This window comes from Aedes aegypti, chromosome 3 (assembly GCF_002204515.2).
Source record: "Aedes aegypti strain LVP_AGWG chromosome 3, AaegL5.0 Primary Assembly, whole genome shotgun sequence".
Lineage (NCBI taxonomy): Eukaryota > Metazoa > Arthropoda > Insecta > Diptera > Culicidae > Aedes > Aedes aegypti.
Window position 1 is genome coordinate 221,417,959 of NC_035109.1, and position 27,999 is coordinate 221,445,957.

General features: G+C 38.0%; 1 protein-coding gene across 1 annotated transcript; it reads left to right on the forward strand.

The window, feature by feature from the left end:
- Positions 1-1,634: 1,634 nt before the first annotated feature.
- Positions 1,635-27,541, forward strand: LOC5578193 (glycosyltransferase 25 family member). The gene is made up of 5 exons (XM_001656784.2): positions 1,635-2,625; positions 2,697-2,925; positions 25,819-26,348; positions 26,404-26,607; positions 26,672-27,541. Exons 1-5 carry the CDS (start codon positions 2,435-2,437, stop codon positions 27,339-27,341), a joined length of 1,824 nt encoding a protein of 607 aa, XP_001656834.1. The 5' UTR covers positions 1,635-2,434; the 3' UTR covers positions 27,342-27,541.
- The last annotated feature ends 458 nt before the right edge of the window (positions 27,542-27,999 follow it).

The following is a 27,999-nucleotide window of genomic DNA, read 5'->3' on the forward strand; positions in this document are numbered from 1 at the left end:
GCACATTCTTTCATTGATTGGCCACCACCCGATCACGCGCCTCTGCATATCACCCATCACTATGAAAGCTGTTCCCAGTTCGTGTGTGTTGCCGCAGCTCTGGTAGATGGTATGGTTACCTCTAAACGTTCGCACCATTGATCCCTTCCAACACAATTCCTGCAACGCTACGATGCTGAATCCACGCTCCTTCAGCACGTCGGCGAGTATGCGTCCCAAGTAACCATAAGCACTAATAATAAGCCCTTAATCAGCATCATAAATGCGTACATGCATTATAATAGCACCACAAATGCTTACACACCCTATAACAGCACTTCCGCTGCATAGAAACCCTATTACAGCATCATTAATGCTTCTAAGCCTGATGCATACGGGCATTAAATAAGCACTATATTGGCTCTATATTCGCATACAGGGCCTGTTTAAATGCCATCCAGTGTTTTGACAGATATACCACGTGCTTTGTGTTTACATATAGTGGTGAGCGGGAGTCAAACATAAGTCTTCTCACTGCTACAATTGCAGCTTTTATGACGGGGAAAAGTGGTGGTTTAAATTGGTCACTTTTCTTTCCAATACTATTCATCTTATGTGGGCGAAGGAGCAAAGGAGCAGAACTTCAACAACTCAACAATACAGGTGTCGCAGGTTCGAGACGCAAAATGAGGAATTTCATCATCATAAAACAAGGATCAATATGTGGCAATTTCAAGTCCTCAAAAGGATTAAAACCACCAAAATGAATAAGTCTGATACGGATAAGTACTATCTCAATCATTTTATTACATTTTGCATACTATTCGAGGTTTCCATTTTCATTCATTTATTTATTTACCTCGTGTACCAGCTGCTTGGCCGCATACGCGAAAGCTCTCTGGCTGCATACGCGAAAGCACAAAATATTCGCCCGAAAAACCTGGCGAAAACAACTGACGTTTCTCACGTGGTCTTATATCAGCACTAGTGATGCCGAGAAGCACGGTTATATCTTGGCATTATAATGGCACGCTATTTCGCCTTTTCTGGCATTATAATAGCATTATATGCGTATATAAAACTGACAAGCATCAAATGATTACCCTATATGCGCATATAATGCTGTTACCGTGCCGCATTATCGTGCTTACTGGTTACTTGGGGTGTGCGCCCGATGAAGTTGAGAGATTTACAGTTCCACGTACGGAGCTTCCAATCGCTAGTCCCTTTACGTCGCTGTGCGGTCTTCGCCGATTGTCCCGGTTCGTATTCTTTCGTTGGCTCGTTGGCACAGGCTAGCCTGTGTTGGTAGCAAATTCTTGACTTTCAAGAACTAATTTGCATCTGACAAGTCAAGTAGAGCTTTGTAAGAAGGAAAGTTCCAACCATTTACTTTGCGCTTCATAATCTAAATTAGCCAAATGAGCCATTTTTAGATTCGTAGAACAGTTAAAAAGTTAGGTTACGAGCCGCCACTGATTTTTTTTAAATTTCTTGTATCATTTCCGAATGTCTATTATTGGAGCACTAGTGCAACTATTGGAACACGTGTACCAATAGTGGCTCAAACGATTTTATACTTAAAACATAGTTTTATCACTCTTTATATTTTTCTCATATACCTACCTAGTAGATGTTGAAAGCCTTCTGTTAACGCCAAAAGATCTATGTTAAGGCTGTTCGTTGTTATGTTATGATTTTTGATTGCTTAGGTAATCCACTACACCGGCACCCTAATTATTTTAGCAATTTATCTAGAAATTCTTGGAATTTATACAGCAGTTTCATCAGAGGTTATCAAAGGATTTCTGTTAGAAATACTTCTCGGATTTTTTCAGGATGTTCTCCAGATTGTTAAAAAATATCCTTGAAATTCTCCTGGAAAAAAAAATCTGTGTAAAATTTGCTCATACTTTTTCAGGAGAATTAGGTTTTCTAAGCTAAATTTCTGAAATGAAAGAAAAGTTTGTCCATGTACTCTACATAATTAAAGATGCATTTTCGCAACTCCTTAGATTTTACTATTATTATTACTGCAAAACTTTTCCATCTTTCGACTTGATATTTATACAGCGTTAACTACTCTAATATGGGCCCACTGTGGTAATGCTCATTCATTCTGTTTTCCCCAATGAACTAAACATGCGCAGGGCCCATTTTAAAATGTATAAAGAAAGAACCGCTTACGAACTGTATGAACTGAATTCTATGAATGAAAATGCTGGAAACATAATGCTCAAAGCAGAACAATCAAAATATAAACAAAATTCAAGCATCCAGAACAGATGTGTTCTCCGTGTGTTGTCGTGCACCGGGGATGAGCACATGCTCATAAACTCTTTCTGGACTCTGGTATGCGTGATTTCATGTGGCAGGATGTAAAGTGACAAAATAATGTACATCATCGTCGTCACCAAATTTGGATTAATTGTGCAAATTTAAACTCATTTTCACCATGAAACCTGTGTCCTGTGTTGGGTTGCTAGTGCTGTTGGTAGGAGTTTTAGTCACTGTCAAAGGAAGCATATTGTTTCAAAGCCCAAAAGTTCTAATCGTCTCTCTAATCCGAAACAAAGAACATACGCTGCCCTACTTTTTCTCTTATCTGGAGGATCAAGAATACCCGAAAGATCGCATCTCGCTATGGTAATTATTCATATCTGTTTCAATAGTTATTTATATCGTAATACGTATCTATTCTCAATCATATCAAATAGGTTCCGATCAGATCACAACGAGGATCGCAGTATAGACATCATAAAAGCCTGGCTCAAGAGAGTAACCAAGAAGTATCATAGTGTGGACTTCGGGTATCGCAGCGATGCAGCGAAACGGTACGATGAAAAAAGCAGTACCCACTGGTCGGAAGACCGGTTCGCCGATGTGATTCGATTGAAACAGGAAGCGCTTGACAAAGGAAGGAAAATGTGGGCCGACTTCGTTTTGGTGAGTAGATGTTTAAAATTTTTCCTTTGCTTATTTTCCTCTTTCCATCTTCGTGACAATGCCCATCATAATCTTTTTAAATTAGTGCTCAGATGAGCATATACCTACCCCGTTACTAATTGAGCTGATAAGTGATCATAAGTTAGTTCTTTTGTAGTTCGATAAAAAGAACTAACTCTTTTTAATGTATTCGAATCCTCTGAGCAGAATCTCCTCGATAGAGAAACTTAAAAGTAGATTGAAAACCTTGAACCTTCCAAAACTTAAGCATGTTGGGGCGGAATTAAAAGGTACAAGGTACTCAATCTACTTTTTATTAAAAAGAACTATTTTACCGAAGTATACAACAGACAAATTTTATAAAAGTTTTATATACATAAGTCGAACTCTCCATACTTTATATTTAAAGCGGACCATCGCCTTATGGAATATCGAGGTATAGAATGAACCAAACAACAAAAAATCACCATAATCGAAGGATATAATTTCTGTACTTTCCAATACATGAATCACCTTGTGTATAAACAATATGATTTATACAGTTTTCCGACGAAGGCAGCTTTCGATATACTTCGTCTGTTGGAGAGGGTTTCTAGACCCAACAATCGGCATCGGTCTTCATATGGTGGCAAGTTTTCTGGATTATTCCAGGGTAGAAATCTAAGAGCGTATCTGATAAACCGTCTCTGTACAGCTTCAATCCGTCTACCCCAGTTGTCAGTGTAGGGACACCAAACAGTAGATGCTGACTCTAGGACTGATCGTACCAGCGCTACATAAAGAGCACGTAAGCAGTAAGGGTCTCTAAATTCGGATGAAATCCTAAAAATCAATCCTAAGTTTCTGTTTGCTTTTGATATGATCGACGAGTAGTGATCCGTGAACGAGAGCTTTGCGTCGAGCAGCACTCCCAAGTCTTTCACCACAGATGTTCGTTCCAATGGTTCTCCACACATTGTGTAACTCCAAACAATAGGAGTCTTTCTTCTTGTGAAAGATATGACGGAACATTTCGAGATGCTTACTAACAATAAATTCCTCGAGCACCAGCCTTGGAATACATCTATTAACCGTTGCAGCTCTTTACAGTCTTGTATAGACCTGACTCGCAAAAATATTTTGAGGTCATCCGCGTAAAGTAGCCGGGTTCCATCTGGCAGCACTAAGCAGATGTCGTTGAAAAAAATCGAGAATAGGAGCGGCCCTAGGTTGCTCCCTTGTGGTACTCCCCGATGTTGCCTGGTAGCATACCGATGTTGCATTGCCAACCTTCACGTAGAGAACACGGTTATATAGGTTTATAAGTAGTATTTAACTAACTATCATTCGAAAACTGTTTCCGAAATGCGCAAAAAAATCACGTTATTTTTACTGACAATATATTTTTTATTTTCCTGCTTTCAACTTTTATTACAATTTGCAAGTATTTATTCACCTGCAAACAATAATTAGACCAAATAAGAAGAGTTTACAAATAGATGTCCAGCTATGGAGAGAAATTTACCTCTCACGTGACATCGACTAGTGGAGATATCGAGTTATAGAAATATCGACTTATGGAAAGTTGAAATACGATGTATGGAAATTTGAAGGGACCGAAAAATCTATCGAGTTATAGAGTATATCGAGTTCAAGCATGTTTTGAAAAAACTACGTTTAAGCAGTATTGCTATCGGGTATATTCCCAGATCCTGGCTTGAAATTACTGTGAAGTTCATCCCGAAAAAAGGACCTGCTTCGTATGAAGAAACGAAGAGATTTAGACCTGTTTTCTTCTAAAATGCCAGGCACGCATTATCGATCATCACATGCGTGATGTTTATTTGATAAACACAGTGACTCTTTTACACAAACTTGTATACGATATCGAGAAAGCATTCGCTCAGAAGCAATCCTGATTGGGTGTCTTCCTGGATATTGAGGATGCCTCTGATAAAGTGTCTTTCGATGCCTAATTGGAAGCTGCACGAAACCATGAGCTGCTTACACTAATTAGCAATTGGATTTACAAGATGCTCAAAAATCGACACCTCTTCTTGACAATGCTAGAATTCGGAAATTGAGTGTTTGCGGATGCCCCCAAGGGGGAGTCTTATCACCGCTATGGTGGATCTTGTAGCAGATATGCTATTGAGGCAACTATAAAATAGCGGTTTTTCAACTCATGAATTTTCCGACGTCTATTTAGCTGGGAAAGTTGATATGTGCATAAGCACCCTATTCGACCTGATGCAAGTACTTTTCAGGTAGTCGAGAGTGTCGCCAATATGGTCTTTCGGTTAGCTCGGGCCACATCCCCGGGGGCACCTGGAACCTACTATAGAGTCGTCATGGCAGCCGGTGATGCTGGAAATGCTTCGGAAAGAATAACCTTTGAAAATCATGAAGTTTAATGCGCATATTGATATGGTTCCAGATATGTTCCTAATTGACCACTTCCCCCAGGGCACCTGGAACCTTCTATAAAGTGGACTATACATCTAATGTTTCTGGATATGTTGCTGGAAACATCATTTTTAAGCTTAGCGCCCACTTGGATATAGTTCCGGATAGTATTTACATAATTGGGAATACAAACATGACTGACCATGTTTTCCGGAACCATTTTACGGAAATGGTCATATTTCTGAAGATTTCGAATCCATCTTGATGCGTCCGGCGGCATTCAACCTCCTATTAGTTCTAGTTTCTAGGAAAATAGTAAACATCTATCCAACTTTACACCGCTCAAAAATACAAGCGACAGAAAAAATGACATTTAGACATGACCTCGGAAGATCCGGAACATCTCCGGTATCCAGTGGCCAATATGCATGGCCAAGCAAGTTCCTAAAAGTAGACCAAATTTGCCGTCGGATGCTTCCGGATGCATCCAATTTCATCAATTTTTCATAAAGTTATGAGCATTTGAATTTAGGCAAAATTTTGCCTATCTCAATCATTTTGCCTATCCCCTGTATATCAAATTATCCCCGTACGGACTTCAAATTTTTACCTGTTTTTTTTTTCTTACCAAAACGAGCACTTTACTAAGATACTTACTTACTTATAACATTTCACGTTTTCGTAAAATAAGGGACAGCCTAATGAGCACCCCTTGAAAACTGAAAATAAAAATCTTTAAATTTCATTAGGGTGCCGGTACCAATGGTTGTAAGGTACCAGTAGATTGGACTATGGAATAAAACGAACATTTTTCGATAAAAACGACATGTGCTATTTTTGGTGGATAGATCGTCTCTAGTTTAGTCGATTTGCCAGATATCAGCTTTTTATTTGATCAAAAACTCATATAAATAATTAAGTTTATGCAAAAAATTTGCTCCCTTGCACCAGTAGTAGCCGTCGTGTTCCAGTAGTGGATCAACGGATGGAAACAGTTTTTAAAATGGATGTATAAAATGAAGAAAAGTCCTAGAGATGATCTTTATGCTTCATTCGAAAGATATTAATTGCTGTTCCGAGGGAAAAATGTTAAACCTATGTAAAAATTTACCATTTTGTTTAAAATTCCTTGTATTATTCCCGAACGTCTACTACTGGAGCATTAGCGCAACTATTGGAACACGTGTACCAATAGTGGCTCAAGCGATTTTATGTTAAAATATTAGTTTTATCACTCTTTCTATATTTTTCCAATATAGTAGAGGTTGAAATCTTTCTGTTGACGTAAAAAGATCTTCGTTAAGACTTTTCGTTATTTTGTTATGATTTTTTATAGCTTAGGTAGTCCACTAATGGCACCGGCACCCTAAACATTTATTTCTTCTTCATCAACAGGCTATTGAGCCCCAATGATGGTTATTAATAATTGGTTTTAATACACACACTACATACAAAACATAATTAAAAGTCACAACACTTAAAATCTATCTGAAAACATTAAAAAATCTACCACGAAGCACGTCACGTGACACGTTAAAATCGAATTCTGCATCTACTCTACCGAGCAATCGACTCGGCCCTGCAAAACGTCAGCAACCAGAAGGGCCTTGGCAACATCTCTGCGTGTGCCGAGAGTGTCTAAGCCATCGGCTTTCATAGCTCGGGAGGTGAAATGGGTCGCGCCACGGCAACCGGCGAAGAGCGAATCGAACGAAACGTCTTTGGACTGACTCTATCCTTTCAGCTCTATTTTGATAGTATGGACTCCATTGACTGTTTAACGATAAACTTGCGTCGATCGACGCGCCACCATATTTCATATAACGGAGGGTATTAGAACTAACTTGGAGGTGATGCATTGGAGGTTATTTGGCAATTTGGAGGTTAAAATTCCCTCCAAACACAAGCGATTTTGCGGTGGGATGTTGACGTTCGATCACGAATATAGTTGAGCAATACTCCAATATTGAACGAACCAACGCACAGTAGAGCGCCTTCAAACAGTGAATGTCAGTGAACATCTTGGTCACCAGAAAAATGAATCCAAGGGATTATGTAGCTTTGTGCAAGTATGTCTAAAAGTCAGCTGACAGTCAAGTATCACTCCAAGATCCTTGATTCGATCAACTCTTTCCAGAATGACCCCAGAGAAGGTGTAGTTGTACAATTTCGGGTTTTTTAAACGGAAAAAGGTGATAACCGAGCATTTTTCTGGGTTTACGGTAATACGATTACTATGACACCAGTAAGCGAAAGCGTCTAACTGCTGTTGCAAAAACCAGGCATCGGCGTCAGAATTTATTTTAAAATACAGCTTGATGTCATCAGCGCAAGAGAGTTTTGGTCCATCAAGAACGGTGTTGACGTACGTCATTGAAATACAACAGGAATATCAACGGTCTAAGATGACTGCCTTGTGGAATACCGGATGGAATCGGAAAATATGCTGATTTAAACTCACCAATGACGACATGTGAACGACGCCCATTAAGATAAGACTTAAACCAGCTTAAATGTGCACCGTGAACATCAAACCTTTCGAGCTTCACTACCGCGATTTCATGATTGATTTTGTCGAATGCTGCAGTTAGGTCCAAATATAGAACATCTCAGCGTGTGCTAGAATAAGGGCGTAAGTCGCATGATCGAATTTTCTTCAACGATACTCTCTTCTGTGAATAAAGGTGACAAGATGCAAGTTCGTTAGAATTTTTTCACTTCAGACCGCTTGGCAGCGATGTAATCTTGCGATCCACGGTGAAAAAGTGCTGACGAATTTGCATCTTGTCACCTTTATTCACAGAAGAGAGTATCTTGTCACCGAGAGGATCGATGAAGAGAAATCGATCATGCGACTTACGCCCTTATTCTAGCACACGCTTGATCTGTTTGTGATCTTAGGCGCATGCTTTCAGCCACGTATGTGGTGAGACATAATAGATTTCATTTGAATATAATTTGAAATAACATACAACCCCAAAGTTGACAAGGGGATTAAGCAATAGGTATGTTTTAAGTCAGTGTTCTAAACTCAAAGAAAAAGAAATAAATGATGTTCGACAAAACTGTCCATGAGCAATTCTTGCTGAAACCAGGCCGCCATCGGCACCCATCGTTAGAATTCCAATTTTATGTCACTGATCGCCAGTTTTCGATAAAACTTAAGGGTGGTCCTTTCGGTTTTCTCAAATTGGTGGACCCCTCGTACGCCAGCTAGCTGAACAGTTTGCGAGGGCCCATTTTCGGATAAATCTTGGGTATTTCTTCACGTGATATGTCTCATATTTCCCTTGGAACACATAGCAAACTTAGTAACATTGTATAGAGAAAGGATATAGCTTTCATTTGAAGTTAAAAAAAATATTGCTATTTTTCTACTCGAAGATGTGCAGAACAATCATTCAGGTAGCAAATCAGCGTTAAAAAATCCTACTTGATAATTAGTTTTTAAAGCTAGTTAAGCTGACAGGCTGGCTTTGTTCCAATAGGGACGTAACGTCAGGAACATGTAAAACAAAAAGAAGAGCAAGTGTAACGGTAGCATTAAAATTCAACAAGTTGAGTGCTAACAAGGTGAAAACTCATTCTACTACTTAAAACCAAGATGGCGTCAAAATCCAAGATGGCTGCCAAATTTTACACACTAAATAATACTCCTATTCTTCATCTGACTTGAATAATACTCCAACGATAGAAAACATGTTTCTTTGTTATCTGCTAATCTGCTAATCTGCTAATATCAACGCACCCCCTAGCCATGGCCAATCTGCGTTGTTTACACAAACATCCCTATAAACCCCCAAGCTGGGAAATACGTTTACCGAAAAAGGCGTTATGAGGTTCTGCACTGCATTCTTGTATTGGATTTACTTTAATGGCATTGTTGTTAGCAAATTCACAAAAAGTGAAAGAGAAAGAAAACATGATTTGTGCAGGCAGAGCCCCATAGGCCATGCTATACCAGTTAGCACGCCCGACGCCCACCGATGACAGAGTGGGTAGGCTCGCACCATCGTCCCGCCCTTCTACCTATTTTTGAGATAGGCAGTTCTGTCAGGGTGTAAATAGTTATTATTATCCATGTAATCACAATGTAATGCACCGATTTACGACCTTCTACGTGTTAACGACCTTAAGGTGGGAATATTTGCGTGCCGGGTTTGCTCATCTTCCTGTTGTGACATCACTTCTCCACAATGGCTTGGCGGTTCCCTTCTTCATTTCGGTTGTTCTGGAAAGATAAGAAAACAAGGAAAGGTAGGGGCCACACCACTCCACAGAATGGCGGCCCATCTGATATTAGTTTTGTGTTAAATAATTATTGTTGTGAGTAGAGATCCTGAAAGGGAGAAATGCGAGTAGGCGGTAAGCCGCCAATCGAACCGTCAAAATCCCCATTAGCTTTCAATATTACGTTAAAACGTGGTTTTTATAGTTGAATAAATGTATCGATAGTTTCTCATCTGTTTCTTTTCCGTATCGTAATTCCGTCGATTCTATCCACCTCGAGTTTGTCGACTCCGCTCGGGCAATGAGGATCGCGATGAAATGAAAAATATAAAAATATGAGCATTAGTGTTTATCTATTATTTAATGTGGTTCTCATTTGCTTACAAATGCAGTTAACTCTCCCTTACTCGATATTCCATATCTCGATATCGAGCTAGCGAACCATAGTAAAAGTTGGTTTTCATGGCTAACTTGATGGTCCCTTGGAACGCAGTTGCACTGCTTTTGCGTTCTGTAACTCGATACCTCCTCAACTCGATGGTCTCTTCAATATCGAGTAAGGGAGAGTTGACTGTACCCAAGTAACATGTGAACTCTGCCTCTATCAGAAAATTCTAATAAATCATATTTTATTCTCCTACACTTTTCCTAACACAAAGTATTCCTATTTAATAAGACAAGTGCAAAAGCACAAATAAAAGTGTGGGACCGCATCGAATCATGTTGATGCCCACAGAGCACTCATTCTTCGATTTGCGAAATATGAGTCCGCTGAAAACACCGACCCGACTCGACGCAATCGCGCACCTCTACCGGCACCTCCGCACATGTAAAAACTTCTGCGATAATCCTGTGGTGTGAAAGAAATGCGCAATATTATTTAGATTTCAATCCTAACTTCATGACCCGTAGGCTCTACGCGTGTACTATAACCTCCTAACATAACGCAGAGCTAAAGATTCTTTCTTGCGTTACACAATCTGAACAAGAAACCATTTTCAAATACTTCCCATAATTTATGCGAGGCAAAACAGATTCTACTTTCTACGTAATGTAACCCAGCATAAACAGCTGCCCAACTCTCCAGACCTGCGCCCTCCAAGATCCAAGGTGCTGCTGCCTTACGTTCAAAACTTCTTTCCTCAAAGTCTGTCTATCAATTACGAACTGCATACTACAATACCAATCAGACCCTATTCCTGACAAGACACAGAGTCACAACCCCAATGTGATGGATTTACCCACAATCTTGCCATAACCCCTCTCGGAAGTCACCCATATTGATGCTTGGCAAAAAATATCAGTATTCAATCCACAAATCCCAAATTACACCACATTACGTTGGTCCGTTTGGCGTCGCCGGTGGATACCTGTTCTGACATTCTTTTCTTTCAAACCCCATTTCAAGCCTGTCCCCCCACTTTATCAATACGAATGTTGACGAATCACGATAATCTGAAGATCGTGACCAGAACGGAGGTAGGATTTAACACTAGGGACCAACCACCACCAACGATAGAAAACATGTTTCTTTGTTGTACAAAAAATGATGTTTGCATGGATTGCACTCGCCATATACGTCAAAATAGTAGAACATGATTTAGAAAATCATTAATTTCATAGGGTAAATACCATTGCTCACCTCCTTTCTGTAGCCTATCTTACGCAACTTTTCCTCAGCTTTCTGATGGTAATCTCAGAATTCAAAACTAGCGGTGCGCTAATGGTAAAAAAAGATTTTTATAGTTAAATTCAAGATGGCGGCCAAATTCAAAATTCTAATTCTCTATATGATGCCACTAAGTTTGCTATTTGTTCCAAGCGAAATATGAGACATATCACGTGAAGAAATATCTAAGATTTATCAAAAAATGGGCTTTTTCGCAAACCGGTCAGCTAGCTGGCGTACGAGGGGTCCACCAATTTGAGAAAACCGAAAGGGCCACCCTTAAGTTTTATCGAAAAACTGGCGATCAGTGACATAAAATTGGAATTCTAACGATGGGTGCCGATGGCGGCCTTGTTTCAGCGAGAATTGCTCCCATATTGCTCCGAATGGCTCTTTCACATTTCAGAATGATGATGTTTGACTGTTAGAACGTTCTTTGAAATGTATTCTTTTTGCACGAAGTTTTTATAAATACTAATAACTTTTGAGTGTAGTGAAAACAATATTGAATTTTTAGAATATATGAAATAATTTCACAACCAAAAATATATTGCTCATATCACCCCATCGGCAAAAAATTGACTTGAAAAATGGCAAATTTTGAAAAATAATTGATTAGTCGTAAACTTTATAAGGTAACGGAAATCATGCGGATCCATGTATTGATATAAAAATTGTAGGAAATCATGCAAAAATCTGAAGATTACATAATATTTTCTGCATTTTTATCAACTTTTCCTTATGGTGGCCAAACTGCCCCTAACTGTTCAGTTTTCGCGCAACGGCGATTCTGATTACCATGGACGTACCATATTTGATAATTTGTCAAAAAGTCAAACGATTTTGTTAAAAATTGAAGCTAGTTTAACTGTTATAACATTAGTAAAAGTGTATAACACGTTAGACTTTAGTGGTTAGAGATCGCAGCTATAAAGTAAAGCCATATTGAATGTGTCTGTGTTCGATTCCCGGTCGGTCCAGGATCTTTTCGTAATGGAAATTTGTTTGACTTCCTGGGCATAGAGTATCATCATACCTGCCACACAAAATACGATTGCGAAAATGACAACTTTCACAAAGAAAGCTCTCACTTAATAACTGTGGAAGTGCTCATTGAACACGTAGCTGAGAAGCAGGTTCTGTCCCAGTGAGGACGTCAATGCCAAGAAGAAGAATATTTCAGCAGTATAAACACTTATTCCACTAGTAATGTTACTTGAGCATCTTGTCCCGTCAACTGTGAAAATGCCCTAAATATTGCACAAAAATGTGATGAATGTTTGTGGTCTACAATAAAATATTAAAATTTCGACTTTGTGTTGTTTTGGCCTTCTATGATTCGGCCTCTTGTGTTATTGTGCGTTGATTGTGATAAATAAAAAAAAAACAGCGAAAAAACGTTCAAAAAATCGCCTTAAAAATAAGTTTGAATCTAGGACATCTGAATGTACACCCAGAAACACGGGTAATCACAGAATTACTAAATTTTAGTAACTTATGACTATTTTCTATCTACCTCTGCAGGAAATTTTATTCCTGTTTGTCAATTCGTCTCGAAAGTCGAAATGACAATTAGTGTAAAAATTCATAGCAGAATGAAAGAGGCGGATAGAAAGTAGTCATTAATGCATAAACTTTAGTAATTCTGTGACTATTTTTAAGTCTGTGAGTGTAGCCCGGATAAAAAATACAATACAAAAACAATATAACGTATTGTAACAGTACCATTCAATATATTGGAAATACAATACAGCATATTTTAAAATGGCAATATAATTACAGTAAAATATATTGTTTTGAACAGTTCACTGTATGGTGTATGAGATTTTTGCAATATAATGTATGGGTGGTTAAGTATCGTAACAATACAAATATAGATATTTTCTCATACAAACATTTTGAAAATACAATACGATATATTGTTCATGAATTGTCTTGATTAGCAATTCGTGTATTGTTGTACAATACAAAAACAATTTAACGAACTGTATCATGGTTGCATTCGTCGTTACAGCTAATGTCAAGTGACTTCTAAAAAACTACTTATTTTTATTTTTTGAATATTTTTCACCCAACATTTCTTGCTTTCTGAACTTGTTTTGTTTATTTCTTTCAGCAAAGCTACATAGAAAAAAGCAACAGTTGTTTTACGCGAAAATAGGAATTTGACCAAAATTGTAAGGTATAAAACCAATTAAAAACAATACAATGTTCTGTTACAATATATTATATTGTTTTTGAATTGTATATCCAAACAAGAATAATATTGTTTCGACATTCAATTACAATACGCTGTATTGTATCCAATACGTTATATTGTACATTAATGGTTTATTCCATTCACTGAATGATACGTTTTTATCCGGGAGGTTTTCGGAAATTAACTTTTAGGTATAATTTCATTGTTCGCAAAATCGTTAGCTTACTGTGCGGTTGAACCCCAACAAACACTTTCAGTCATAGGGTGTTGTTTACTCAAAAACGGGTTTGACAGTTGTTTATCAGTTCAGCGAAGTTTTCTCGGTTTGTGCAAGTTTTTGTCCAAAGTTTTTGACCAAATTCAACTAAAAAAAAACTATCTGGTTCGATACAAACAATCCTGGCTGATAATGGCATCGAACGGGGATGGCGATTCTTTCCCCTCCAATGTCACCATCCTGCAATACCTGCTGGAAAACGAGACGACGAGAAATTCGGGCGTTGGTTCAAAGGCAAAAGAGTTCGATGTTGTGGTGGATCGACCGGGAAGTGGTAACAGTCAATCGGATCCGGAACCGATTATGGTCTATGAGTGCCCGAAGCCCGGCTGTGACAAACATTACCTGCAATTGGACCATCTCAAGGCCCATGAAAAAATACACTCCGGCGATTTGGTGTGCAAGTGGGAATCCTTACCGGAGGATCGCGAAACGGATGATGATGCTGGCGGAAGTGGACTGAAATTTCTGTTGCAGAATGAAAATCTAGAATTGGTCTACGAGGAAAGTGAATCGGAATCAGGAAAGGACGATGATCTGGTGGATGATGCGAATCAATGTTCTGACTCCGAAGAGGACGAGACGATGGAAAGTGTTCCGGATTTGTTCACAGATGAAGATCACAAAATTCCGGGGTACAAGGATCAAGATGGTCACATAGCTGAGGATGATAAAAAGCACATAATACATGTGTACGATGCAGATGTTAACTTGGAAGATAACTTCATACTCCTCGAAGAAGATCCAGATGAGTATGTCCAGATAAACAACAATCAGGACCAACCTATGCGAACCTTTTCGACAAAAGCGAGAAAATTCCCTTGCCCATGGGATGGGTGTGGGAAATCGTATACAAAATCCTCGCATGTAACCGCCCACATGAGAGTCCATACCGGGGAATTGCCTTTCGTATGCACTTGGGAAGGATGTGATGGACGCTTTTCGCGAGCGGAAACTCTCACCAGACATTTCCGGAAACACTCCGGGGAGCGAGATTTCAGTTGTCCCGTGTGCAAGGCATCCTTCCTTAGAAAAGATCACTTACGAGGCCATATGAAACGACACAACATAGATCGTTTTGTGATTGAGAAGGTGATCAAGAGCCCGGAAAAATCGAAGCCAACCTCTCTGAAGCTTTCTGCCATAGCCTCAAAACAGGGTAACAAAGCGAAACGGAAACGGAAACCTTCGATTCCGGCAGCCAATTCGACGCGAAACCATGTCTGTAGCCATCCAGGATGTGACAAAAGCTACACTCGAGCTAGTCATTTGAAAGCACACGAAATTTTACACGGAGAAGTTTTGCCCTTTCGGTGTCCCTGGGAAGACTGTGGCCGGTCCTTCGCTCGGTCATTCGAACTGTCGCGACATCGGAGGCAACACACGGGCGAGAAGAAGTTCGTTTGCCATATTTGCCAGCAGGCGTTCATGCGGAGCGATCACTTGTCCATGCACGTTAAAAGGCACATATTTCGAGCGGTCAGTATATTTTAATTAGTGAATTTCAAGAACATTCACTTATTTAATTTGTTTTTACTATTTTTAGCACAAAGACGATCAATAACGATGCAAAAGTTTGAACATTTGACTGATATCTGTAAATATATATTTGTATCGTGGTAAAGTACTTTTAGAATAAACGAGCGGTATGACGATTTCAGACATATAAGTAGGAAAAATTTTTGCCATCCGAAAATTTAAACTCAGGCGTATGTATGCTCAGGTAATACCAGAATTACTCAGTGGCAATAATTCCAATCAATTCGGTTGTAAGGTACCGCGGGGCAAGTGGGTAAATGAGGTGAACGAAAACGTTTGAGGCCATTCAGAATTTTACGGTACCGTAATTTCGGGTGAAATTGATCACTTTTCACTGTTTTCTATGTCTGTTATCTATGACGTTGCCAATTCCAAACAACTTAATGCAGGAAAACAAGTACGACGGTGAGCCTCATTGGTTTATATACTCAAATTTTCATAGAGTTGTGAATTTAGTGCTAAAAATCGCCTCTAAGATAAAAAATCAAGGAATTCCATTTCGGGGTGAAATTGATCACCTGGCAAAAAAAAATATTGTTAATTTTGAAAACAACTTTACTTATTTCATTTGAGCCTCCTGAATCCAAACATGCTTGCCAAATTCTTAACAATGCAAATATTATGGAAATAATAAACAATTAATTTTCAACAATACCGCAGAAAACGCCTAAATGTAGGCAATTTCCGAATGAATTTTCTGACATCTATAAAAAAATTCAATTAATACAACAAAATGAACAAATTAGTACGAATTTTGATGATAAAATTCGTTTTGGGGATATATTTCAAGCATCCATACAAACTGTCAGGTTGACACCATGTCCAAATCCTTGTTTAAAACTATAAGTTTATTGATGTCTGCCAATACCACACAGAACACGATTATGGAATTTTCTATTATTTTCATAGAAATAAACATTCTTTAACACAAAAAGCTTCACAACATGCAATTCGACAATAGTTAAGACAAACAACTTTCATTTACATAGGTTGCATTGATTTCTGTGCTCTGTTAGAGAGAAATAAAATCGTGTGACACAGTGATCAATTTCACCCTACTGATCAATTTCACCCGAATTTACGGTACGTAAGAGATTCCTGAGATTTTTCAACCATTATTGCATAATTGAAACTTCTGAAGAAATTGAAACTTTCAAACACTAAGAATTCGAAAATGTTTGGGCAAAAGCTCTAATTAATGGAGAAACGCATATTTTTTCATCCGTGTATTTTCCATCTGAACACGCTAACAAACATTCTTTTGAATTATTTTTCAAAATTGTCGAAACTATTATTTCAAATATGGAATCTGAAGTAAAACTGCATATTTATGGCGACTTTAACCAAAGCAATGCCGACTTCATTGCAGACAATGAAAATGAATCACTTTTACACCCAGTCGTAGGCGAAGACAGTACAGTTACAATTTTTATTCGACAAAACATCATATTTTGGCCTAAACCAAATTAATCATGTAAAACACCAGCAAAATTCCTACTTGGACCTCTTATTTACAAATTGCACTGAAGATTTCTGTGCACCTCCATGAAAAAATGAAGTATTTCACACAGCAATTGAATACTCAATCTTCATACATAAAACTTCTCTCCCCAGCGACTAAGAGTACGAGGAAGTGCCGGAATACAATAAAGCAAATTACAAAGAAGCCAAACGTAGACTATGTACAATTAATTGGCAACATATTATAAGTATTGAAGGAAATGTCGACGCCGAAGTAGACAAGTTCCATTCAATTATTCAACAAATAATTAATGAAACTGTGCCAACAAGAAGAAAAAAACGCATACAAAATAACAAATTACTGGTGTGGTTTAGCCCACAACTGAAAAACCTAAAGAACAAGAAACAGAAAGCGCATAAATTATACAAAAAAGAAAATACTGCCACGAACTTACAAAATTATCATGACATATGTAACCAACTCATTAACTCCGCACATGAAGAATATAATCGTAAGGTCGAATCCGAAGTCAAATCATGTCCTAAAAACTTATTTAATTATGTAAACACTAAATTAAAAAGTAGCAATTTCCCTTCGCGAATGCATTTTGACGGAAACGTAAATGAAAACTCTTCCGATATCTGCAACCTCTTTGCAGATTTCTTCCAAGAAGTGTATACCACCTACTCTGTAGAAGACCGCGACCGCAATTTCTTTTCTTTTTTCCCAGAAATTTCTAATAGTATATCTATTGAAAAACTATCACAACAAGAAATCTTATCGGCACTAAAAAACCTGGACACAACTAAGGGAGCAGGACCGGATGGCATTACACCCGTGTTCTTCAAAAATCTCTCAGAAGAACTTACCCTTCCCTTAGAACGCCTTTTCAACATGTCTCTAAATAATGGAAAATTCCCAGAAGCTTGGAAATCCTCATATTTGGTGCCTGTTTTCAAATCGGGTACAAAATCTGACATACGGAACTATCGTGGAATTGCCATTATCTCCTGTATTCCCAAACTCTTCGATTTTCCAGCAAGTAAAAAACCAAATTACTTGTTGGCAGCATGGCTTTTTTAAAGGCCGCTCAACCTCTTCCAATCTGATAGAATTTGTATCTTTCATTCTCAACGCAATGGACAATGGCAAGCACGTAGAAGGCCTCTACACTGACTTCAGTAAGGCATTTGACCGAATCGACAAACCATTATTAATCTTCAAATAGCGAAAAATAGGAATGGAGCCAGAACTCTTGAGTTGGATCCAGTCATATTTATCACATCGGAAACAAATAGTGCGCCTTCAAAATAAATTATCAGCACCCATTTCTGTAACCTCTGGAGTACCCCAAGGTTAGGCCCACTTCTTTTTATTTTGTATGTAAACGACATTTCCTTTATATACACGCAGCGAACTGGACTATTAAATTTCATACATTTTGCCTTATGAAAGGTGGAACGATTATTGCAATACGAACGCTTTATGTATCGTTTAAGCATCACTCCACATCAAGGCGTCAATAGGCGCGTGGTGTACGCTCGGGCCTATCGATCGCAAGGTTCTCGGTTCGATTCCAGGTTGCCGCGAAAACGTTTTTTGTTTTCAAATTCTGGTTTCATAAGGCAAGTTTATGAATTTCAATCCGATTTCTTGTGGCGAATTTTCATAAGGGGTTCCTATGTTTATTGATAGTTCATTTGCCTGAGTTTATGCAGACGACATGAAACTCTTCATGAAAGTAAGTAATTCTAGCGAAGCAGAAGAATTCCAGAATGACATTAACTTATTCTTCACTTGGTGCAAAAAAGTCTACTCCAGCTCAATATCAAAAAAGTAATTCAATAGCATTTAGTCGAAAATATGTAACACCTCCAATTGAAGTATTTTTAGGAAATCAAGTAGTGCAGAAGTGTAAAATTGTAAGGGATTTGGGCGTAATTATAATTCCATTCCGTAACAATATAATTCCATAATAAACATAAGCAAACAGCATGCTTGGCTTCATTAAGAGGTTCAGCAACAATTTTCAAGATCCATATTCTATTAAACTATTGTATATTATATATGTAAAACCAATTATGGAATACTGTCACCTAGTATGGAACCCGTATCATGTCGTACACGAAGAATGCATCGAATCAGTACAGAAGCAATTCCTTTTATACGCCCTTCGGAAATTGAATTGGACTGTACTGCCACTTCCGTGGTATGAAGCACGCTGTATGCTCATCAACTTGGAAACACTTAAGCAACGCCGGGAGTTCGCAATGATTCTCTTTATAAACATTATTTCGAACCGTGTAGACTCTGCTGCACTTCTTTCTCAACTAAACTTCTACACACCTTCTCGGCATTTAAGAACAAGAAAATTATTTTCAGAAAAATCATGCAGGACGCATTATGCTCAAAACGGACCAATAAACCGTATTATGCGTCAGTATAATGTATATTGCGAATTCAATGACATTACTATGTCCAAAGAGCAGCTTAAAACACGACTAAAGAACAATAGAAGTAATCCATGGCATGTAAGAAAGTATTGTAATTATTGTATGTAGTCTACCTATGCTTGACGAAATAAATAAATAAATAATTAAGCGAACGATTGTTAACTTGTCAACTGCTATTCCGTAGCAAGTTGGAGGCGTGCAATCTTATTTTTCTATTTTGAGTGAAAAAATTTGCGGAAAATAAGTTTCTGTTTTACATTTAAGTCGTCTTCTGTGGCGGTTTCAAACTGAAATAAAAAAAGTTTTGAATTAATTTGACGTGGGGCAAGTGAAAAGTTTCTTATTAGAGATTAAATTTGTATTTATTTTTAGGATAGCTATGTGCTGATAGTTAGAGTAACACTTTACCCATAGCGTTAGAAATCATGGAACTTCTCTAAAAGAAGTTGCCAAACATTACATTATCTACTTCGTACAACCGATTGAAAGGCAGATGTTGATTGAAAAGTTCCAATATAAGAGAACGCACGGGAATCTCGTGAAATGTATGTAAAGCAAGTTCAAAACATGAAAATTGAGTATAGGTTATAAATCCCAAGTAACAATTTTAGTTTTACGAATTACTTCCAGGGTGCTATAAATAAACGCCCATAAAACCACGGTCAAGGCACTGTTACCTTCATAGCATCCTCCATAACCTCTTGTAGATTAGAACGTGACTAGTTGGCCCACTCTGAAAGAGGCTATGAAGTGTATAGTTATGTCACACGAATAAAGCAAAATAGCATTTATGGTAGCTATTTAGAGGCCCGCCTGTTCTAGATGAATGTCGCTTCATCTTGAAAATGATTTTATCATAACGTCGATCTTGCCGGATTTATTCCAACGTAAACAAAACAAAATAAGATTGAAAACACGACTGTAGTAAATTGTTTCGTAGTGCGTGTTAAATATTCGAAGTGATTTATTTTGATATAGTGCTTAAATTTCTAGTGAAGAGTGAGATTTACTGTGAAATGTGATGAAAAAGAAGTGGAATTGCGTGTCCCCCCTCTGAAAGTGTTATATTTCAAGTTATTCAGCATTTGCTTAAAGGAATCGCCAGGAGAAGAATAAATCATATTCAACATTTCTTGGTTTGTTTGGGCAGTAATTGTGCTTCAAATTATATCAGGTCAGTTTAATCATCATACCATAGCATCTTATGAGCGAATTCACGGAAAAAAAATTGATTTTAAAATAGTGAAATTGTGACAACAGGAGTGAAATTAATATGGCGGAACCATAATTGATAGATTGCCATCGACAAATGCTCTTTTGTCATCATGAATACACAAATAAGGGCACCTTGTTATGATTCGGCATTTGTGGATGTAAAATTGCCTTAACAAATGCTGACTGAAGATTATTCAGCTTTTTTCCGCTTTTTATGGTAACTAAGAAGCATTCAACAAAGTTTGACATTTCGGGCGTGCTGTTTAGAAGAATATGAAAAAAAAAAAAAATGAAAATGGTTTTGCATTTTCTTATCGGGAATAATTGTTCCTTAGTGATAACGCAATATAAGTGACGTTATATTGTAGTGACAAGTATTAACTTTGCAATGCTAATGGTGTTTTCGCATCTTATGAGCCCAAATACTGATTTGGGAGGTGTAAATAAGGTAAGTCATCAGAAACCAAGTGGAAGTCATGTAGTGTAAAAGCAGATTTTATGATAACAAGCTGTATTATATGAGTCTTTTATCAAGGCCGTAACAAATAAGAATAGTTCAGTCACAGCAAGCAGTTGAAATAAGGTATTGTATGCTGCAATAAAGCTGGTTTTGTAGCCACAAAATTTTGACTTTATGTTTTGGCTCTAAAGGGTTTTGAAAACAGCCAAGAGCCGAATTACAAAATATCATCTTTTGGCAACGTTAAATGTCGCCTCTAAGTAATCACGTAACTGTCATAAAACATTAATAAATCCACACGAAAGCCAAGTTGCTGTTGAATTGTTACTTGGGAATAGATTTTAAATCCTTTATTGAAGGATTCCGTTCCAAGAAATGATTTCTTCCGAAAAGTTATCCGACGATCCAACTTTTTTAAAAACAAATAACGAGTGGTGAAAATTCCAAAGAGCAGAAATGCAATTGCTGTCCCATGATGTAAGAAATAACATTGAAGAAGTTTTAGTTATAATGTAGCCGAATCATTTTGTTTTTATATTTTTTTTTATTTAGTTTACATATAATTTGATTTCTAAACTGAGATTTGGTGGTCCTTTCAGCAGTAATTTTACAATTTTTCATGTGATTGGAATTGACTTCTTAGCAAAAATTTAGCTTACAAGGAAAAATGAGGAACAAAACCTTTGCATTTCGATAAATGATTGATAATAAAATAAAGAAAATATCACAGTACAGGCAATTACATATTTTGTAGTATGGAATTCCATGAATTTGAGCAACTATTCCAAAACTTGGACAGCATACGTTCAAACCAGTCCTCGATTTTTTGGTCCACTCCTGTAATTCTGTGAAGTTCGTCAGTGGGGAAGAAGAGAGCGAGATCCAACATAATTTTCAGTATTCGGTTTTGCTTTGTTTGAAGCTTTCTTCGATGAGTTCTTGCGCAATTACTCCACTTTGGAAAACCATAGGTAATTGCAGGTTGTAATTTGTTTGTGATGCTTAGACGAGAACGTCGACAGATCATTGAGTACAAACTCTTGACGAGCTTGTCACATCTCTGCAGTGAGTTTTGGATATGCGCTCCGAACTTAAGTTTGCGATCCATAGTTCGACCCAAGTATGTACTTAACTTCTTCTGACCACTCTACTTGATGGCCACGAGCAAGAACTTTACGCCTCGGAAGATGTCTGGCACTACGCCTATTTGTAAAAAAGATTGCTTGGGTTTTGCTCGGGTTGATTTTGATTTTCCACTTGTGGAATCTTTCGATTGCATTTTGAGCAGCTTGCAGGTAGGCTTACCAGATGAAAATTTTGTAAAGGAGTACATGTGACTGACTTTGAAAAAGCAGGACATTTATTTTATTTTCAAAATCTTGAGATGCTCTGGCCACGTCCTTATTGCAGATTAACTCTGCACGGAAATTCGGGGTATTAGTACTCTTAGAACTATAACATTTCGAGGTAATGATGATAGGTGAGGTGGAGTTTTTAGTAAAATAGTATAATCATACCTGTAGTACTCCAAAAACAATTTAAAAATATTGTTATCAAACAAAAATCACAAAAAAAAACAGCTGGAAACATATTGACATTTTTTTTATGAAGAATAGTGATTTCGACAAAATATTGATCATTAGTGGGCACGGCAAACTTCGTCTTGCCATCAAGTTGGCGTTTTCACCATGAAATGTCCCATACAAAATTAATGTTCCGTTTACTCTTTTTTGACTTTTCCGGTGAGTATCCTCCGCTTATTATACACGCAAACACGTCGGAACTATTGATAAACAAAACGTAGAAAGAATCATTCAAATCCAATGACCCGTTTTCAAGTCAACTCGTGACATACAAACACTATTCAATTTTTATTTATTTAGAAGATAGAAGATAGATAGATTGTTGACTACACATTAGCATTAGCATTAGGCATTTCGCACAAATTCGTAGGTGGTACAGTCCTAGACCATTGTATGAGGGTTGCCTCTTTCCCGTCCGCTACCAAAGTTAGAAATTTGGGACTAACCTCTAACTCTTAGACAAGAATGACGCATCCTCCAATAATCGATCGAGCTATTCTGGCCACATCCTTGCGAAAGTTGGGGAATGGGAAAGGATACTTGATTGAACACCTACTTAAGAAAGATGCAGATAACTCTAAGACTTCGCATAAGGTACCGTGGGGCAAGTGGGTAATGGAATTCGCATAGTTGGGATTCTTCAAATTCTAGAGACTTTAAATTGAAACAAATGAGGTGGTATATATTTTTTAGCTTGACTCCCACCAAATATAAGCAGCATGCTGAAATTGATTTTTATGAAAAATTGAAGAAAAAAATACAGAAAAAGTTTTTGAAAAATGTCTCCTTACTTTTCATTTGCCCCAAAAGTGGGGCAAGTGAAAAGTTTACCGTTTTGAACAATAAATTCAAAAACAAACAGTTATATTCACGATTTCTATTAGCTTTAACATTTGTTAATGCTTCCCAATGAACAATAACATAAGTAACATGTAAACAAAGAAAATGTTATTCTTTTCACTTGAATTTTCTTCTGTTCAGTTATGTTAGTTGAAATGATTCGACAACATTATAACTGCAACATTTCCAATGTTAGTTCTTACATTATAGGACAGTAATTGCATTTCTACTTTGTAGAATTTCCACCGCTCGTTATTTGTTTTTGAGAATGTCGGATATGACGTCGGATAACTCTTCGGGAGAAATCAAACGGAATTCTTCGATAACGTATTTAGAATCTTTTTTATGTGGATAGACCTATACCCCATTTTTTATGTTTTGAATTAGCTTTACATAGACATTCCACGAGATTTCCGTGTGTTCTCTAATATTGCAACTTTTCAGTCAAAATCTCCTTTTAATTGGCTGCCCGAAGTAGACATATTAATATTTTAATGTTTGGCAACATATTTTAGAGAAGTTCCATGATTTCTAATAGCTTTTAACGCTTGAGTATTGGGGGGGTCCGTAGCCTTGAGGTTACGCTTTCGCTTCATAAGCGGAAGGTCATGGATTCAATTCCCAGCCCCTCCACAAAAAAAAACCCGTCCAGCCACCAGAAGACACCGCACGGAGGAGCGTGCTTTGGGGAGCACATTCATCCTCCGTCAGTATCAGATGGGTGACTGAGACAAACTGACCCTCTTCGCAGGCAGCTAGCCTCACTAACAGCAGAGCTCTCTCCTACCTGCTCGGTGTGAGAGTGAAAGAGTAGGAGAGAGTGAAAGTTGATGTAAATATAGATAAGTTAAAAATAGATCTGTATCGATAAAGAAGCTAAAGATCAACTGATTCCGGCACAGTAGTGGCCACGAGCACGGAGTGCCTTAATAAAAAAAAAAAAAAAAAAAAAAAAAAAAAACGCTTGAGTATAGTGTTTCTTAAATTATCAGCACGTTATGTTTTTCTATGATAATTGCAAACCATGTTTACTTATGGCTACTTAAAGAAAAAACACAAATTCAATCTCTAATGATAAACTTTTCACTTGCCCCACCTGATAAGAAAATTGACGGTGTTTAAATTTAGTTATTTTTAGGTCTACGTCGAATTAATTTTAAAACTTTTTTATTGCAGTTTGAAACTGTCACAGAGGACAACTAAAAAGTGGTACAGGAAATTATTTTCCGCAACATTTTTTCCACTGAAAATATTAAAATAAGATTGTACGCCGCCAACTTGTTACGGAGTAACAGTTGACAGGTTAACAATTTTTCGCTCTATTATGCAATAATGGCTGAAAACTCTCAGAAATGTCTTACCTATCGTAATGTTCTCAATTGCCTCGAAGGCTTACGCATGAGTTTAAAACGTTAATTCACATATTTAGTAAAATATATCAATTGTTTTCACTTACCCCATTTACCCACTTGCCCCGCGGTACCTTAGATGTTACGGGATGTTGTGGCATGTTGATGAAAAGGTTAGTGCCATAGGATACGTTCGGTTGACGTTCTGGCCGACAAATGATTAATATTTACGCATTGTGATCATGCGCTGCTGATCAGAACAAACTCACCAAATTCCTTTTTCAAAACTCCTCTGCAATCTGTTGGTCCTCTAATAATAAACAACAGCGTGAGCCGTTCACAATCCATCCCGAATCATTCAATTCAGCATTCAATTATTGAATCAACACGCTTAATACACACAGGAAATAAAAAAATCGAGTCGCGCGAAACGAATTCAATTGTTGGTGCCATCGCAGCGTACTCTCGAGCAAAACGCAAGCAAATCGAAAACATGTTCTCACAGAACATTTGCACAGCACCATCCGCGGAATCTAATTTTCCAAAGCCGAATTGAAAAAAAAAGCGAACGTGGCAAACGTGACACAAAATTCAAAACGCAGCCGCCCGCGCGCACAGCTTGCTGTGATCTTCAGATAGATTGTTGACTACACATGTGTTTAAAAAAAACCTGATGAACTCCCGGTAATAATGAACCGATGAACGAGTTCACTAATTTGACGTTCAAGCGGTGCCGAATTCACTGGTTTCCATGGTCACGTAAATAACACGGCACCGCTCAAACGTCATTTAGTGAACTCGTGCATTGGTCCATAATTATAACAGCTTGAACCTTCAACATAGTTCAAGACAGAAATGTTTGAACAAATAGAGAAAGAAGTTATGTGAATGCATTTAAAAAGTTATATTTGCTCACTTTGAAAAAAGGACCTATTCACTCCAAGAGAGGACGGGAGAACATATGATCAAAAAGGAGGACTTGTCGTCCCAAGGGATAGCATCTGGTAAGCCTACTTGCAGGTGAGTTACCGCTACTTCTGGATCGGAGTGTGTGGCTACAAAAGCAGTGTCATCTGCGAATATAAAGTAGTGCACACCGTCAATCATCACAATGTCTACCGTAAAAATATTATAAAGCGTTCACTCTAACTAATTTGGATTTAGTCGTCTTTGATATAGGCAACACTCTTACATTTCCTACATTACAATAAAATTATTCTTTCCTTTACAGTTTTTAGATGCAGACGTCCTACTGACCAATCCCAACACGATCGCCAAGCTCGTCAGCCTAAACTTACCAATCGTGGCACCGATGCTTCTGTCCGATGGCTTGTATTCTAATTTTTGGTGTGGAATGACAGCAGATTATTACTACCATCGGACAGACGAGTACAAAGAAATCCTCAACTACGAAAAAACTGGTGAATTCCCGGTTCCAATGGTGCACAGTGCGGTCATGGTGAACATCAACGTACAGCAGTCCTTAAATCTTTCGTTCGACAAGAGACGTCTACCTCCAGGACATTACACCGGGCCAGTAGATGATATCATCATTTTTGCCATGTCAGCTAACTACAGCTCGATTCCAATGTACATTTCGAATTCCGCATCATATGGCTATATCCTAGTGCCGCTGGAACAAGGGGACCCCTTGGAGAAAGACCTGGAACAGCTTACGAACACCAAAGTCTACATAATCAACGAGCATGGCGCGATCAATCTCAAAGAAGACTTGAAACACTTCGTACCTAAGGTTCCCAAGTAAGATGTTGATTCTTTTGGATTACATTTTTCTACATTCCTAAGTCATTTTCAGAGATAAAATGGGCGTCTCCCACATCTATATGATCAATTTGGAAAGGAGACCCGAGCGCAGGAATAAGATGTTCAACAATTTCGATGAACTCGGTTTAGATGTGGAATTTTTCCCCGCTGTGGACGGAAGGCAGCTAAGCGATGATAAGTTGCGAGATATTGGTGTCAAGTTCCTCCCCGGATACGCAGATCCGTACCATAAAAGGTTTGCTTGAATGATTGACTTACCTGTTATATTCTACAGTGTCGTTGATACATTCTTGTTTCAGACCTATGACCATGGGCGAAATAGGTTGCTTTCTTAGTCACTACTACATCTGGGAGAAAATGGTTGCCATGAATCAAGAGGAAGTTCTCGTCCTGGAAGATGATATTCGATTTGAACCTTACTTCAAACGACGGGTTGCTCAAGTTTTGGATGATGCTCGTCGTATCGGTGGATGGGATCTGATATACTTCGGCCGCAAACGATTACAGGAGGACGATGAAAAGTGGGTAGTTGGATCTGAGACTTTGGTCGTTGCTGGTTACTCGTATTGGACCTTGGGATACCTGATATCGCTTCAGGGTGCTAAGAAATTGCTCGAGGAAAAGCCACTTGAAAAATTAGTTCCTGTAGACGAATACATACCGATCATGTTCAACAATCATCCCAACGAATCTTGGGTGAACCATTTTAAGAATAGAAACTTAGTTGCTTGGAGCGCTGCCCCATTGTTGCTGTATCCAACTCATTACACTGGCGACGATGGTTATATTTCGGACACCGAGGACTCCGCTCGGATTGATAATTTCAATAAGGTTCTTAATGATACCTCGGATAGTTCGGCTGAAAAGAAAGGTGATAAGGAGCAGTTGAGCAGCAAAACTCTGATGGATTCAACTATCTCCAGGGACGAACACGAGCTGAGCGTTGCCAATCGGAAGAGCGAGCTCTAGCATAGACTCAAGCTGAATTGATCCTTGATGGATGGATGACTGCCGTAACTCGCTAAAATTTACAATACAATAAGTGCAAAATGAGATTTAATCAAACAATTTTAATAAGCAATGAACCAAAAATATGTATGTGCCTTATAGGGTTAAAAGATTTGCGTGTATCGAAATTTCTAACAATAAAATCGTTTTTTATAATATTAGTATTTTTTTTTATTGAGCTCATCAATGCTCATGACCATACAATTCGTAGTTGCCATTCCATGACTGATCAGAATAATTAAAGTAGCCCTAACAATCAATAAATGAGAGTAGCTTGCCATCTTCATTGTGCACTTTCGAAGACTCCAAATATTAAAAAGTCAATAACGGCACCGGTAATGGGGGGTCCCGTAGCCTCGAGGTTACGCTCGGTATGAGAGAAATAGCAATAAGATCTAGGATATAAATAGATTCTGTACCGTCAAACGGGGTGACTTGCAACGGCGGGATGACTTGCAACACATTGTAATTTACAGCTAAATTTCACTATGAAACCCAAATTTCAAAAGAAAATTTGTTTCAAATCGGTGCTTCATACGTGTGCCTCACAATTCAAGTAACGGCCACGATTAAAGCTGTTATTATAAATATGTTTATACATTAAACATAATTCTTTTGA